This window comes from Haliotis rufescens, unplaced genomic scaffold (assembly GCF_023055435.1).
Source record: "Haliotis rufescens isolate VD_foot unplaced genomic scaffold, xgHalRufe1.0.p SCAF_33, whole genome shotgun sequence".
Lineage (NCBI taxonomy): Eukaryota > Metazoa > Mollusca > Gastropoda > Lepetellida > Haliotidae > Haliotis > Haliotis rufescens.
Genome location: NW_025964035.1, coordinates 3,661,758 through 3,678,284, shown reverse-complemented (window position 1 = coordinate 3,678,284; position 16,527 = coordinate 3,661,758). Strand labels below are relative to the sequence as shown.

The following is a 16,527-nucleotide window of genomic DNA, read 5'->3' as shown; positions in this document are numbered from 1 at the left end:
TCACCTCAGAATGACTGATGCCGCCGAGCCCTGATAAGTGGTATTCTGGATGCCATGAAATTTTCTGGTTCATTATACCAATATGTCAATGTTGAATTTAATTTGTCCTTTTGTGTGAAAATATTTAGCCCAAAGTTAATGACCACGCTTTCTCCTGCATTCTATGTGAAATCCCAGTCTAATTTACTTGTACCAGCTGTGTACACTCAAATGACTCACAAGTTCTTAAATTGGATACCAAGATTACATAAGTGGTATGCTGGATGCCCAAGTGTGAAGATCAGGGGTAGAATAGGTCATCAGCAACCCATGCTTGTCGTCAGAGGCAATGAACGGTATCGGGTGGTCAGGCTCGCTGACTTGGTTAATGCATGTCATTGTATCCCAATTGCGATGATGCTCATTATCTAAATCACTGGATAGACTGATCCAGACTCGACTATCTACAGACCACCATCATATAGCTGGAATATTGCTGAGAGCAGCGTTAAACAACAAACAAACAAATCCTGTGTGGGGGGGATTGGCACCCTCACTAGGTTGCAATCAAGAGCTATCGCCATCCATTTTGGACATCTGATCCCCATTCCTGGAGAAAGCCTAGCAGCCATGGAAAGGAGTGAGTGAATGTTGTTTTAACACCAAAGGCTGAAATTTTCAAACTGTAATCACAGTAGTTTGTAAAGAATTGAGTCTAGATCAAACAAACCAGTCTACCTGATGCAAAGTTTTATGGAGAAATAATGAAAAGTTTGGCACAAGATGAAAAAACACCTAAATTTGAACTTGATAAAAACAATCAATTCCAGAACATCGTGTGTATACACAATTTCATGACGAGCGAGCCCGCGCATGAGTGAGTGAGTGAGTGAGTTGGGTTTAACTCCACTTTTACCAGTATTCCAGTTATATCACGGCATCGGCTTAATGTGGGAGGAAAGCCTGAAGTGACGCAGTCATGACATATGAAACAGATCATAAGATATGTTCTTGAAATGAACCCTATCTTCATTTGAAAAAACACACACAAAAAAACAAGGGCCAAAATATTTATTTTTGATGTCAGTTTTAACGAAATGATGTATTCTGTAGGTGTTTCTGAATTGGCAGTGCTGTGCACATGTTCAAAAGACCAAACAAAGGGCCATAACTCTGTAAAATATCAATTTTTGATGTCAGTTTTCAAAATTGATGACATATATCACTAAATGTATTCTGTAGGGGTTTCCGAAAAACTGGCAGTACTGTGCACATGTTCAAAAGACCAAACAAGGGCCATATCTTTGAATTATTGATGATGGTATTCAAACTACATCAACATATTTATCCCTTTGTGTTGTATGCAAAATGTCATCTTCGTATCCATAGCAATTTCCAAGAAAATATGTACGACTTGGGGTACAGCATACAACGTTCCAACTCATGAGGCAAGGGACATAACTCTGACAAATAATATTTCCTATTATTTCAAGTGGGGGTCTTCTAGTGCACCAAGTCCAAAAGATTATGTTTTCGAACGTGAATAAAATATGTATCCCTCATGCACTATATCATCCTTGTATACCACATTTTCTTGAGTATAGTGCGCACCCCCCTCTAGCGGATTCAATATTTTGGAGAAAAAAAAAATTTGAATACCAAGAGCAGAAAAAAATTACACCGTACCCCTTTAGCGAAGTCCGGCAAACGAACAGGTGATGAGAAACTTGGTCAGTACAAATTCAAAATTTTAGATGTTGACATGTTGATTTACCATTTAAATGGTATTTTTTGTTCTGCTAGGCATTGTTTTATATCCAGGGATTAAGATTACCATGTGTATTTACGGAAAATATGGTACATAGCAGTATTGAAAGTGACTTGATCAGAAGGACCTACTCCAAACCTACATCAACCACTCCATTTCGTGGCAACTGATGACAAACATGGAGTCATGGAACCTGCCCACCCTCATAGAGATTACGGATTAGAATCGGTCCCCTGGTGACGTAGAGTCATCTTAAATGGAGAGATCACATCATTGTGGCTTCAACTCAAAACACTCACCAAATGAAAACAGATATCTTTATTATATTTACAAGCAGTCACACTCTTTGAAGAACTCCCCGCATATAACTCTCCACGTCGAGTCCGTTCTTCACACTATCCAGGAACAGTTTCCTGTCGGCTACTTTAGATAAATAACCATTGTAGAAAGCCTGGGCAGACATCTTCTTTTTGAAGACAATATTCTCAAAGCCAACCCAGCCATTCTGGAACAAACAAACAACACCATCAAGTGTATTTTATCTCCATTTTGTTTGTTTTCTTGTTAGTTCGTTTTAACACCACACAAAGCAATATTCCAGCTATATGACGGCGATCTGTAAATAATCAGGTCTGGACCTGACAATCCAGTGATTGACATCATGACCATTTGTGTGCTGGCGATAAGGTGCCTCACTCTGGCAGTGTGGGTTTGAATCAGGGACGGGTCTCAACCCAAAGAAGTACGAGAATCTGTACTTTACTAAGAAGGTGTTATCCCAAATATAACATTTGACCACATTCTAAATGGCATTCATATCATGACCATCAATCTACGCACTTGGGATACAATGGCATGCATCAAGAAAGTCAGCGAGCCTGACAACCTGATCGCCTTACGACAAGCATGGGTTGCTGAAGACCTCTTCCAACCAGGATCTTCACGGAGCTCAATTTTATATAAAATACAGTGGAACTATAACCTCAGTTTTGAGTCGGCTTTGGATGAATGCTAAATAATAGTTGCACTGTACCTACATGATTGAAACTAGTGTCGATAGTGTTGTGGACCTGTGATGATTCCGGGGTAGAATAGGTCTTCAGCAACCCATGCTTGCCGTAAAAGGCGCCTATGCTTGTCGTAAAAGGCGACTAATGGAACGGGTGGTCAGGCTCGCTGACTTGGTTGATACTTGTCATCGATCTCAAGTGCCTGGATCGATGCTCATGATGTCAATTCCTGGATTGTCTGGTCCAGACTCGATTATTTTACAGACCGCCGTCATATAGCTGGAATATTATAGATTGCGGCGTAAAACAACAAATCAACCAACCAACGATAGTGTTGTGCCCTGTTACATGCTGTCTCCCTGACAACTGGGAGACCTGGTAGCATGAAGAGTTCCCTCCCTTGCCGTAACACTTCCATGGCTCTTGTTTCAAAAGGTTTATTCATTTTATTAAATGCATGACGATATTTACACTTTACTGTCACTTTCATTTTGAAATAATTCAACAGTTCCATAGAAACCGTTAACAGGTTTTCATAATTCCATTATATCTCATTTTCAAGAATATTAACTGATGGGAATTTTTGGAAAATCGATATTAAAAATATGTGCATATATTTTTATATACATCTTTACATGAGCCATGATTTGCATCTGATGACTGCAAAGCACTTTGACGTGGGCGACAGAATAATGCTTAAAAGGAAGGATGAATTTATTTAATAAATACGCCAAGTGAGCAGTTTGACAGTATTATTTGTTTGTTTGTTTGCTTGTGTTTAATGCTACACTCAGCAATATTCCAGCCATATGATGGCGGTCTGTAAATTAATCGATTCTTGAACAGACAATCCAGTGATTGACATCATTAGCATTGATTCACACAATTGGGATATGATGCCATGCATCAACCAAGTCAGTGAGCCTGACCACCCGATCCCCTTATCAGTCGACAAGTGGACTTTTATGGTAAGCATGGGTTGCTGAAGACCCTTCCATCCCGGATCTTCAAGGGGCTTGACAGTATTAAGTATTAAAGTATTAAAAACAGTGGAGAAGGTCCTTCTGACAGTATGCAACAAGGCAGTCAGTTCGTTTTAGCCAGGGTTTTCACATGATGTGTAATTTGTGCGTATTTGAGGAAAACGTTGTTTTGTTTGTGTAACTGACCCAATAAAGTTGCTAAGGACATTAAAATTCAGACTGAGTATTAACAATATTTTTAGCATTTTCTAAAATGACACTTATCATGGATTACGAAACTGTGTAAAATGAGATAAAATAGTAAGAACATGACTCCAAACATCTCAGGCTGTCAGCATAAACCACGAAATTTATCTTTCAAATCAGTTTTTTTCACCAAAATAATATTCTAATAAGAGCCCCCTATTTCTAATTTTGAGAGTGCCCTGGGCGCTTATAACGTCATAAAAAATGCTGTCTTAAAGCCTCTGAAATTATATTTTTCGACACTTTTTAGCCAAACAAACACATTTTGTGTTGTTAAAAGTCCAAAACATGCCAATGTTGAAATGCACAAAGTCTACTTGTCTTACAATTTACAAACGTTTTGCTCAATTCTTAAATTATACAGATCTTGGGCCATTATGATCCCTTGTCCTTTACAAGACTCGTGCACTAGCGACTAAAGTAGCAGACTGCATCTCTAATGACTCTGCACAGCTAGTTGTAGTTACTTAGACTACTCGGCTTAGTGAGGTGAGTTGAAATCGGGTTTAATGTATATGTCGCGTTCAAGATGATTGCACTTAATATATAGCGACGTGTGTGTGTGTGTGTTTGTGTGTGTCTGCTTGTAATAATCCGGTCTAATTTTATAGTGCTAGCCCACTGATATACCTATCGCAGTATAACATGAATACCCCACCCAGACATAGTTTACTGACTCCGAGCCGACCAGTCCTTGTTTTAGCCTCAGGCAGGGTATCAACAAGTACTATTTTTGAAAGTGAGTGAGTGAATTAAGATTTATAGTAACATCGGCAATATTTCAGCCATATTGTGACTAAATCAAGTTGTACAGTAATAATACATAGATATAGACTATAAAACCTATCGATAAAGGACAGTAAAAGAACTAGAGTATCACAGCTATAAATATAAAACTAGTAAGTAACTATAACTTATCAGTACAATACATTATAAAAGTTGGCTAGAGATCACAAGCAACCAAAGTTAAGCCACCATACAAGGGACCACGGGGACTTACGGTCGACTGCTTCCTGCATGGTACCCCAGCAGGATTTACACCATCCCTCTGGTGATTGTTAGAAAGTTTAAGCCAAAGCATTTAAAAACAAACAAGTATTCTGCAATTAAAACCATGGAAAATGCAAAATACTTTGAATGAAATGGGACTTATGTACGAAAGACTTTTGGTTTGACATGTATGGGGCTCGAACCACCGACCTTCTCCTCCATTATATCACACATGCTCCAGATTAGAATAGGTCTTCAGCAACCCATGCTTGTCGTAAAAGGCAATGCTTGACATAAGGGGCGACTAACGGGATCGGGTGTTCAGGCTCGCTGACTTGGTTGATGCATGTCATCGATCCCAACTGCGTAGATCAATGATGTGCAATGGATCGATGCAGCATTAAACAACCAAACATGCAAACAAACAAACAAACAAACAAACAAACAAACAAACAAACAAACAGATGCCTCAGACTACTGGGCTACCCAAACCCTAGTGACATCATTAGGCACCTTCAGTACCTACCTGACACCTGACACACAGCAGCTTCAGTCTCTTGTCAAACACGACCGTTCCTGGGGCTGCATCAATAAGAGCACCTGCAACATCACCTACGAGGAAGGAGTGAGTGAAATGTTTTACTTAAGACAACATTGCAGCTAAATTATGAAGAACAAGGGCAAAAGTGAGCATGGCTCACTAATACCCCCGACCCGCCTAGTGTGTCAGTAGTTTCAAATTAAATAATGGATAGGGTTAGGGTTTGAAAAATTTATAAAAAAATGGAAAATTAATAAAAACAATTTTTTTCTTTTGACTGCACCCCTCCATATGACAAAGATTATATGTACTAAGTTTGAGATGAATCCACTGAATAGTTTAAGAGAACTCGCGCGGACAAAGTTTTCAGACGAACGGACGGACGGACGGACGGACAGGCGAACGGACGGAACCTTGGTCAGGGGTATAATTAATCCATTATACAAGGTCATTGATGGACAAACCAAGCAATAAACACTTGAGCCCTTGTGCTGGTGAGCTAAAAATATGCAAAAATGATAAAAGCAATCTCTATCTGTGAAACATTTCACGTCCTCGTGTGTGTTTCTGCTTTTTGCATCGATCCACGCAATTGGGATACGATGACATGCATCAACCAAGTCACCAAGCCTAATAACCCGATCCATTTGCTCGCCACCTACAACCAGCATAAGTTGCTAGGGACCAATTCTAACCTGGAATCCCCACAGGGTCGTCGTACTTTGAACCACAGCTAAGCACAGATAAGCTTTTGTTTATTTCACCCAGGGTTTGATTTGGATTGGGTATCCACATGATTTAGAGGGTATTCAAATTTTTTTTTACCCACCTGTTTCTTGACATTTTGGTATTTATCTTAAAAACTGTTTCGTGACAATCTCTGTAAATCATTTAAAACAATGTGAATACTAGTATACCCGTCTGTGTCTGCTTGTGGCTCCCTCTCCAGGAAACCATATTTTGTTAATTTGTTTATTTCTTTATTCACCAATCAGCCACTATATTAAGACACAACTTGCACATCGACTAGGACCATGATGTGCCTCCGTAATTCATGACACAATAAGGCCTACACATATTACCGGCTGATTACAGAAATTCAAGTGGGTCAATGTCGGCTGAAGTTCACATATTCCCGCGGATACAACCGTAACTACCGCTGTATGTTTGTCGCAGAAGCAACTGTAAGTGAATTTCGCGACCGGCTGATACACAATAGTTATTTCATTTTATCTAACTGTTGTAATATATGCATTCATTTTATTTCATATAACTTATTTATATTTTTTGTTGCCTATTTGATACGCTAGGATTTCATTTGTCTGGATATAGCAGTTTATTTGATGCGTATTTTACGCGAATACACAGCTTATCTCCAGCTCTGCTTTGAACACAGAAACAAACGGGAAACACACCTCCACATCATAGGAACCCGATGATAGCGTGTATAACATAATATATTCGTATATTGAAAAACAATCACACCCCTCTATATACATAGAGACTATATAGAGGGGTGTGATTTTTTTCTACACGAATATATTATGTTATACATGCTATCATCGAGTTCCTGTGCTCCACATACATACCGTGGATGAATTTGTCTCCAAAGTTCTCTGGACAGGAGGGCTTGTTGACAAAAATGCTGCAGGCCCTCATAGTTTATTTAACGAGACCCAAACAACTTACAAATGAAATCAAAATATCATCAGAGTTTGACATTAAATGTTGTTCGTATGTTTGTTGTTTAACACCGCACTCAGCAATATTCCAGCTATATGATAGCGGTCTGTAAATAATTGATTCCGGACCTGACAACCCAGTGATTGACATCATGAGAATCAATCCACGCAATTGGGATCGATGACATGCATCAACCAAGTCAGCGAACCTGACCACTTGATTCCGTTAGTCGCCTCTTACGATCTATTCTACCCCTGATCTTCACAGGTCGCCTCAACTGACTTGATGATTCGTAGAAATAAATATGTAATGTCTACAGTTTTCAACTAGACAGTCGGGCCATCTTTATGAAAATCTGACTAGCCCAATTCAAAAGTCACTGGCATTTGGCTAGCGGGCAAGCTGCAATTTCGAACAATGCATATGCATACCTTCACTGACTGTCTGCATGTCTAGTAGCTTCACAGGATGTCCGTCAAACTCACTACGCAGGGGAATCTGAAATAATGTTATGGGATATGTATGATCTAATAATGTAATTTGGTACTACACAATTCTACAAAAAACAAATGGTATAACTTTGATACTGTAAATCGTGAAACTAATGCGTCTCCAAAAGTAGCCGAAAATGCGACTCAATATGAATGCGACACCCACCTCCTGTCAAGCATCAGTGGATTTATGTATAAAGAAAATGTCCTCTGTCAGGTTTACAGGAGAATCCACACCGTAATCCATCCTTACATTAATCCAATCACACACCACGCTCGCGTTAATTTCAAGATTGACAGTATCTGTTATTGTTCTTATTTATAACATATTTGTTTATGTATGCGTATCACTCTGATGCAAAAAGTATTCCCTGACGGGTTATAAATCATTTTTTAATGGTCATTCTATGTTAATCTTTTACGATAAAAATCATATGTTTACAATTGTGTTTTATAGGGCCTCACCATGTGGCTGAGAGCTCTGTACTGTGTGTGTATGTCCACCGTTGTCTGCCGCTCCCAGTCAATGAACGCCATGGCTGGCCGCACCTTGTGTGCTGGAAGACAGGAGTGAGTGAAAGAGTGAAAGAGTGAGTGAGTGGGTGGGTGGGTGGGTGCGTGTGTGCGTGAGTGTTTAGACAAGGAGCATGTGGGTAGGTTTAGGGGGTTGAGTGGGTGGTGTGATGTGTGAGAGGACAGACTGCCGGATGTGCAGCATTACTAAATCTGGACGATGGCCTGTAAAAAAAATAAATCTGGATCAGAAAATCCAGTTATTGATATGAAAGCAACATCCCATGCCATCAAGGTACAATGACAAGTTTGGTTGCTGGGGACCTATTGTCACCTGGATTGTGGTGGCAGGTTTGAGATCACTCACCATAGGTTGCTGGGGGCCTATTCTAACCTGGATTCAGGGTACCTATTGCAACCCGGATTATCGGGGCACCTTGAGAAACCTCACCATAGGTTGCTGAGGGCCTATTCTAACCTGGATCCAGGGGACCTATTGTAACCTGGATTATCGGGGCACCTTGAGAAAACTCACCATAGGTTGCTGGGGGCCTATTCTAACCTGGATTCAGGGGAACCTATTGCAACCTGGATTATCGGGGCACCTTGAGAAAACTCACCATAGGTTGCTGGGGGCCTATTCTAACCTGGATTCAGGGTACCTATTGCAACCTGGATTATCGGGGCACCTTGAGAAAACTCACCATAGGTTTCTGGGGGCCTATTCTAACCTGGATCACAGGGGACCTATTGCAACCCGGATTATCGGGGCACCTTGAAAAAACTCACCATAGGTGACTCCATCTTTGTCTTGTTCCTTCTCCCGTATCTTTGGCAGAGTTTCAAGAGTCCTCAACAGCTGCAACAATAGCAGACATTGTGGAGAACAGCAGACATTGTGAACAACATCAGACACTGTGTACATCCAACACTGTCAACAGCTTTCTCTCCCTATCACACACTCACCAGCTGAGACCCCTGTCGAGCCGTCACATCCAGCAACTGGGTGGTCGTACATCCGTCCGGGACTGACATTTTCTCCTGAGCTAGGACGGTGCCGATATCAAAACTGCAAACAAATAAAACACTAGACAACAGAGGTCATCACCACCATCATGGTAAAAGGACACGCCCCTTGTGAACTGCAGCCATGCCCCTTGTGAACTGCAGCCACGCCCCTTGTGAAATGCAGCCACGCCCCTTGTGAATGGCAGCCATGCCCCTTGCGAAATGCAGCCATGCCCCTTGTGAACTGCAGACACGTCCCTTGTGAACTGCATCCACGCCCCTTGTGAACTGCAGCCATGCCCCATGTGAACTGCAGACACGCCCCATGTGAACTGCTCACATGCCCCTTGTGAACTGCAGCCATGCCCCTTGTGAACTGCAGCCATACCCATTGTGAACTGCTCACATGGCCCTTATGAACTGCAGCCATGCCCCTTGTGAACTGCAGACACGCCCCTTGTGAACTGCAGCCCTGCCCCTTGTGAACTGCAGAAACGCCCCTTGTGAACTGCAGCCACGCCCCTTGTGAACTGCAGCCACGTCCCTTGTGAACGGCAGCCACGCCCCTTGTGAACTGCAGCCACGTCCCTTGTGAACGGCAGCCACGCCCCTTGTGAACTGCAGCCACGTCCCTTGTGAACTGCTCACATGCCCCTTATGAACTGCAGCCACGCCCCATGTGAACTGCAGCCATGCCCAATGTGAACTGCAGACACGCCCCTTGTGAACTGCAGACACGCCCCTTGTGAACTGCAGACACGCCCCTTGTGAACTGCAGCCCTGCCCCTTGTGAACAGCAGCCCTGCCCCTTGTGAACAGTAACATTGACAAACAAGAGTCATCAGATGACTGGTTACATACTAGTTTGAACAAGCACCCCCCCAAAAAAAAAACCCAAACAAAACAAACAAACAAACAAAAAACAAAAACAAACAGCGCCCGTCTGCACTATATTTTCAAAAGTCATTGCCTGAGAACCAATTGTTTTATTTTTTTACCCTTAGTAATTCCGATACAATTCCTCTCGGCATGGAAATATGATCAACCCTCCAATGATTGGTCTGAACCAATTTGGTTTCATGTCCTTATCACCCTGAATAGGGAATTTAGATCAATGAAAGGATATCCATTCAGAATACAATTTCACTGAAATCTGGGGTCCGTTCCATAAAGGTGATCGTTACTCCCATACTTTAACACAGACTTACAACTGCCGTAGTGCCACGTTCGCTTTGAGGAATGAGGCCTAGATATTTTATTTTGATACAACCTCACACTGCATTAAGATCTGGGACACTCCATAGAAGCTTGCGTCAGGCAAACCCGTAATGACCTTTGACCACCTAATCTAAATGAATGATGCTCAGGTCTTTGAGCCAATCACATGTCAGTTTTCTTCACCACTGTGATTTGGAAATTTCAATTTTTACAAAAAAATTCATGCAGGACACATACATGACTTTGAACATAGTCCACTTTCAATTCAAGGCTAGAAATTCCAGCCTAGTTTGGCAAGTGTGGAAACTGGACTCTGGACTAAAAGATCTACAGTTTCATGATTGAAATATGTAAATGTTTTCACTCACTGCTTGGGCCTGAGTCTCATAATGGTGACTCCAGTCACCTGGTCACGTGACAGGATGGTGTGTACGAGAGGCGACGCCCCCCTCCAGCGAGGCAGCAGACTTGGATGGACATTCAGGATACCACTGGAAGCCATCAACTCCTCAAATCAGCATTTATCATCATCAAATTTTCCAACTCTATGCCAAGGTTACAAACAGAGGGTATGTGCAAATGTTGTTAACATTTTTAATGCAAAAGGAGGCATTATTGACAACCCATGGTTATGTGTCAAATCATGTTTGAACAGGCAAACCTGTTACTGATTCTGAGGTATTTAATGATTGCATTCAGTGCAATAATGTAAGTATATGCAGTAAAGCCTCTTCTTCATTGGTCCTGCTTTCAGGGACATACAAGCTATTGTTACTAAGCCATAACATTATTAATCATGTTAATATAGTTTTTTTATTCCAATTTGGGATTTTTTTAATTCCAATTTGGGAATTTTTTATTCCAATTTGGGAATTTTTGTATTCCAATTTGGGAATTCTTTATTCCAGATTGGTAGTTTTGTATTCCAATTTGGGAATTTTTTCATTCCAACTTGGGATTTTTTGTATTCCAATTTGGGATTTTTTCATTCCAATTTCAGATTTTTTTTATTCCAATTTGGTAATTTTTTAATTCAAATTTGGGAATTGTTATATTCCAATTTGGGAATTTGGGCTGATATTTGCTGCAGACTTGGAGTCGAAGATTGGCCTCTGAGCAGGTTTGATAAAGCCCTGACGAGAATCTGCAGACGGAGAGGAAGGGATTTCTAGTGTGACCTACTGTGGAAACATTCTGATGACTTTCCCTGGTACAAGCTGGCCAAACGATGCGAGAACTCCCATGTCATAATGGCCGGTCAGGTCCGGTATTGGCCAGTCACGGACAGACACACCCACAGATTCGGCATAGGACTTCATGCTGTTCTGGAGACAAGATCAGATTATTCAAAGCTAAATGGTACAGTTCTGTGTTTCCAGTGTTGCTGTTGAATTTCGGAAGCAGATTCACAAAGCAAACTGGTTGTGTCCAATCTCATTTTATCTCTCTCCAGCTTGATTGGTTGGTTGGTTTGTTGTTTAACGCCGCACTCAGCAATATTCCAGCTATATGACGGCGGTCTGTAAATTAATCGAGTCTGGACCAGACAATCCAGTGATTAATATCATGAGCATCGATCCAAGAAATTGGGATCGTTGACATGCACCAACCAAGTCAGCGAGCCTGACCACCCGATCCCGTTAGTCACCTTTTACGGCAAGCATGGGTTGCTGAAGATCTATTCTACCCCGGATCTTCACGGGTCTCTCCAGCTTGGCAGAGGTTTTGTTTGTTTGTTGTTCAATTCTCCACACAGCAATATCCCAGTTATATGAAAGCGGCCTGTAAATAATCAAGTCTGGAGTCTGAATCAAGTCTTTTTCGACAGATATCCGAGACTGATTATTGTCTGGCATTGACTTTTCAACTCCTTTGGACATGGATAAAAGACTTTCTCTAGCTTTACAAAACAAGCCTAAATATGGTGACTAAGCTTTGAAAAATATTTTGACAAAGTTCTTGATTGAACATCTGACTGCATTTTAGTCACATGAGTGAGTGGGTGAGTATGGTTTTACGCCGCTTTTAGCAATATTCCAGTAATATCACGGCGGGGGACACCAGAAATGGGCTTCACAAATTGTACCCATGTCAGAAATAGAACCCGGGTCTTCGGCGTGACAAGCGAAGGCTTTAACCACTTGGCTACCCGACTGCCAAGTGGAAATGGAACATCCTTCTCAAAAGAAATAAAAAATTGGAAAAGAAATAATTCTTGATTGAAAATTTGAAAACTGAAAAAAGAAATTTCTGGAATATCTAATAGGTGGACCAGATTGTATGGGGGGCAGTACATGTACTTCCTGGGGGGTTCTGAAAGTCTCATCCTTTTCAAATGTTTATCCCACTGAAGCAAGAGATAGACAATGATTGTGATGGACACAGTCGTTTGGAATATCCCGTGTTAACCTGTTCGAGGTGGCATGATTAGGAACCACATTCTTACTGTTACCTTCCTGATCTCGTAAGCAACGCTTTGGTTGGTCGGATAAAAGGTCATTCTCAAGTGATCCGTAATGGGAAGTCCTCAGATTGTTGTTTAACACCAGCGAGACCTAAGATGTGATTTTCATTAGATTGTAAGTATTGTCAACCCACGGACCTATATAACAAGTCTGTGGTCAACCTTACCTGACCCAGAGCATTACTTGACCTTTAGCCTTACTTGACCTTTAGCATTACCTGACCTTTAGCCTTACCTGAACTCTAGTCTGACCTATAGTCAGACCTTTAGCAGTGTTCGAAATACCTGCCTGCCCGACCGTCCGAGACGGGTTGATTTCAACTCGGGCTGCCAGATTTTCAAATCCCCCTGCCCGACGGTCGGGTTATATTTCATATTTTATATTTCCGGATGATAAGCATTATTTACATGATGCATTCTAGGATATTAAATACAAATCTAACCTAAAAAGTGTTTGCTATTTCTTTTCTTGTATTACTTCATGTTCAATGAATTCGTTTTAAAGTTTTAATTAAATTATCCTGAGAAACATATGATTATAGTGGGCAGGCAGGTTTTGGTCAGGGCTGGCAAGTATTTCAGCTAGCCAGTCCTGTGGTCTGGCTGAAATTTATTGGAGTTTCATACCCTGCCTTTAGCCTTACTGACCTTTAGCCTTACCTGTCCTTTAGCCTTACCTGAACTCTAGTCTGACCTATAGTCAGACCTTTAGCCTTACCTGACCTCTATAGTCTGACCTTTAGTCTTACCTGACCTTTAGCCTTACCTGACCAATATAGTCTGACCTTTAGCCTTACCTGACCTCTATTGTCTGACCTTTAGCCTTACCTGACCTTTTGTTGACACAGCATCCAGAGTCTTAACCAGTGTGTCACCATATGCTGATCTGGAGAACACAACACACACAACATGACAAAGTGACTCGGCTACATTATACAAATATTTACTCTTGACGAGGTCAGTATCCGAAAACATGGACCAGAGGACCCAACCCCTGAGGTGGTCTAACTGCCGAAGGTGTCGGGTCCGAGGCTACTTTTTTCACATATTGACTTTGTCTAGAGTAATCAGTCGTCTTAAGTTTACAAAGCCTTTAAACCATCCTCTGTTTCGTTACAGTTACCTAACCATCATCCCGGGCGACCTCAACTAGATCTCAGAAGTGTGTTAGTAAACTATTATTACTCAAACTTGTTTATATAGTAACCCAGTCTATCAATTCTATCAAGCAAAAAACATAAACCATAGACAAGTTTGTACAGGTTAAGATAAGTTTTGTTTGTTTGTTTGTTGTTTAACGCCGCACTCAGCATTATTCCAGATTTATGATGGTGGTCTCTAAATAATCAGGTCTGGGCCTGGCAATTCAGTGATTGACATCATGAGCATCGATCTACGCAATTGGGATACGATGACATGCATCAACCAAGTCTTACCTCATGAAGTGCATCAAATCATGTGAGCACCTTAATTAAAAACATGAAAAGATTTGCAAAATATCTGTCGACACCTAGTCGGCGGTACTTATGCTCTGCAAATCCTTCAGTCGACCGAAATATGCACTTTGAAATCCATGTTGTCTGTGAACCGGATGTCTAGTTTGTTATGCGATTTCAAACGGGCTATGCATAGACTTGTTAGTCCATCCAAATTCAGGCCTAGTTCAGCAGGAGTGGAACCTGGACTTTAATAGTCAGTTAACACCCTTGCCTCGGGAAGATGGGAATATTGCAGAGTGTGGTTTTTAACAACAGATAAACAAACAATATAGAAACCATGGCTTGTATGTTAACTTCTGCCGAGGTCACCAGTACAATAAACAGACCCACACCTGTTTTCCTGAAGAGCCTGAAGAATTTTCACAGAAAAAACATCACTCCCAAAAAACAGAATCCGCCAAGGAGGTCCATTTGGTTTTCCAGTACAGAATCCCCTTGTATGGTGTTGTTGAGTGGAACTGGTACCGAGAAAGAGTCCACGACTGTAACAATGGTCGTGTTTTTTTCTTCTGGATATATTATTTTCTTCTGCTGCAGACCTGAATCCCTTGATTTTCCCATACTGACAGCATCGGGATGGTACAGAGTTCAGATTACATTGCTTAGGTTGTGATGCTGTCTTAAAGATGCTTCTTTTCAAAACGTATAGCTCTAAACCAAGTCTTCTCTGTACAGTCCTGCTGTGACAAAGATGGTAGAGACATTTGTACTGTGTGCAAGTCATGTTGCGAATCTGTGTGGGATCAGTCACCTCGTTCTTTGAATGTCCTGCAAAGCAAAGCCATCATATATATGATCTTCGAAACAGGGTTGTAGTCATGGTAATAATAGACATGCTCACAATATAACATGGATCGTTACAGTCAGATTGTAATGCAATTGGAGAAATCTCTATCTCGTCAAGTAACAAAACTGGATTACTGGTACATAACAGCTTGTAATTTCTCACCATGATGACTTTGATTAAAACTCTTTTCACATGTTAAATGTCAGCTATGATTTATTTTGGTGTTTTTTTTAGTTAGTTACAAGTCAGTGAGATGAGTTCATGGCACGTTTCTCGACAGCATTATACGTGAACACTTCAGTTTCAGTTGTGTCATATGTCACCATGCATGCAGCTGTTTGCTTATAGCTGATGAAGCATTACAAATGAGTGTGATGTAGGGCTGGGGCAGATAACTCTGGGTACTTGGGTCGGGTGGGTCCTGAATAGGACCTGGACTACCCACACCTGTGGTTAGTGATATATTGTTTAAATACTATAACAATAAATGTTGCTATGTTTATATTTCTTTTTGCCTATGCATGCAACGTTTCTGACTTTTATACACTTGAGTAAAAATAAAACTTCAGTGTATGCATGATCTGATTGTTTTATACATGTATCTAAATATAAATAGTATTTGCCAGGGCTCCGGTAAAACAATTCCCAATCTGACACTATGTACCCAACTCTTGAGACCTACAGTGGATATCCAGGAAAGGGTCAAGTAATAGGGAACGGAGTACCCAGGTCGTAAATTCGGAATCGTCCTAGCCCTAGTGTGATGCTTAGATCCAACACTAGAATATTTAGTTCGTAGGCAAGATATTGGTGTATTAATTAGTCTTAATTATTGTTTGCATAACATAACTTGATTAATTATTGGCTGGGTCTACAAGACAAGGGTAGAATATTTTGCAAACTTCGTAGTCGTAGGCCTAGGTGTGGGTAAGGTATAATTAAACAATAAATGCATAGCATTATACAAATTAGGCATATCACACTCAATCCAACCTGAAACCGACTACGACGGATCGAGTCACCTGAAGCAGGTTAGTGATAATACGGAAACACCACGAAGCTTCGAGTTTTGTTTTGACAATGACTTGCCGATTAATACATGCATTGCACCCGATAATCAACACTTATTATACTAAAGCCCATGGAATATGAAGATACGAGTACCAAAGCATTAACAGGACATGTTGTGAGCTCTTCGAGCAGACCGATTTGTTTTGTTTTCCATGTGGTTGTCCTCCGTGTAACGACAGAGGTGTCGCTCAGCTAATATCCTCCTCTAGAAAAGCAATGTTGAAAGTTTATACTGTAAGGTCAAGGTTGCATGAGCTCCTTACAGCCACAAGGCGG

General features: G+C 41.1%; 1 protein-coding gene across 2 annotated transcripts; it reads right to left on the bottom strand.

Moving 5' to 3' along the window:
- Positions 1 to 2,047: 2,047 nt before the first annotated feature.
- Positions 2,048 to 16,476, bottom strand: LOC124117547 (methionyl-tRNA formyltransferase, mitochondrial-like). Of its 2 annotated transcripts, none has more exons than XM_046479484.2 (11): positions 16,345 to 16,476; positions 14,726 to 15,161; positions 13,723 to 13,780; positions 11,613 to 11,755; positions 10,799 to 10,921; positions 9,171 to 9,273; positions 8,994 to 9,063; positions 8,157 to 8,248; positions 7,632 to 7,698; positions 5,503 to 5,588; positions 2,048 to 2,252 (listed from the first exon to the last, which is right to left on the bottom strand). In XM_046479484.2, the coding sequence occupies exons 2-11, from the start codon at positions 15,115 to 15,117 to the stop codon at positions 2,085 to 2,087; spliced, it is 1,302 nt and encodes a 433-aa protein (XP_046335440.1). In that variant the 5' UTR covers positions 15,118 to 15,161; positions 16,345 to 16,476; the 3' UTR covers positions 2,048 to 2,084. The 2 variants fall into 2 exon arrangements, with proteins under 2 accessions (XP_046335440.1, XP_046335441.1); XM_046479485.2 differs by having other exon boundaries at positions 5,503 to 5,576.
- Positions 16,477 to 16,527: the final 51 nt, after the last annotated feature.

Excerpts from the sequence above, each read along its gene's own strand:
- LOC124117547 (XM_046479484.2), bottom strand. The coding sequence starts at position 15,117 with ATGACTTGCACACAGTACAAATGTCTCTACCATCTTTGTCACAGCAGG. Across the intron at positions 13,781-14,725 it reads CAGGCTCTTCAGGAAAACAG|ATCAGCATATGGTGACACAC; the intron begins GTGTGGGTCTGT and ends TGTGTTCTCCAG. Across the intron at positions 9,064-9,170 it reads CTCGACAGGGGTCTCAGCTG|CTGTTGAGGACTCTTGAAAC; the intron begins GTGAGTGTGTGA and ends CTATTGTTGCAG.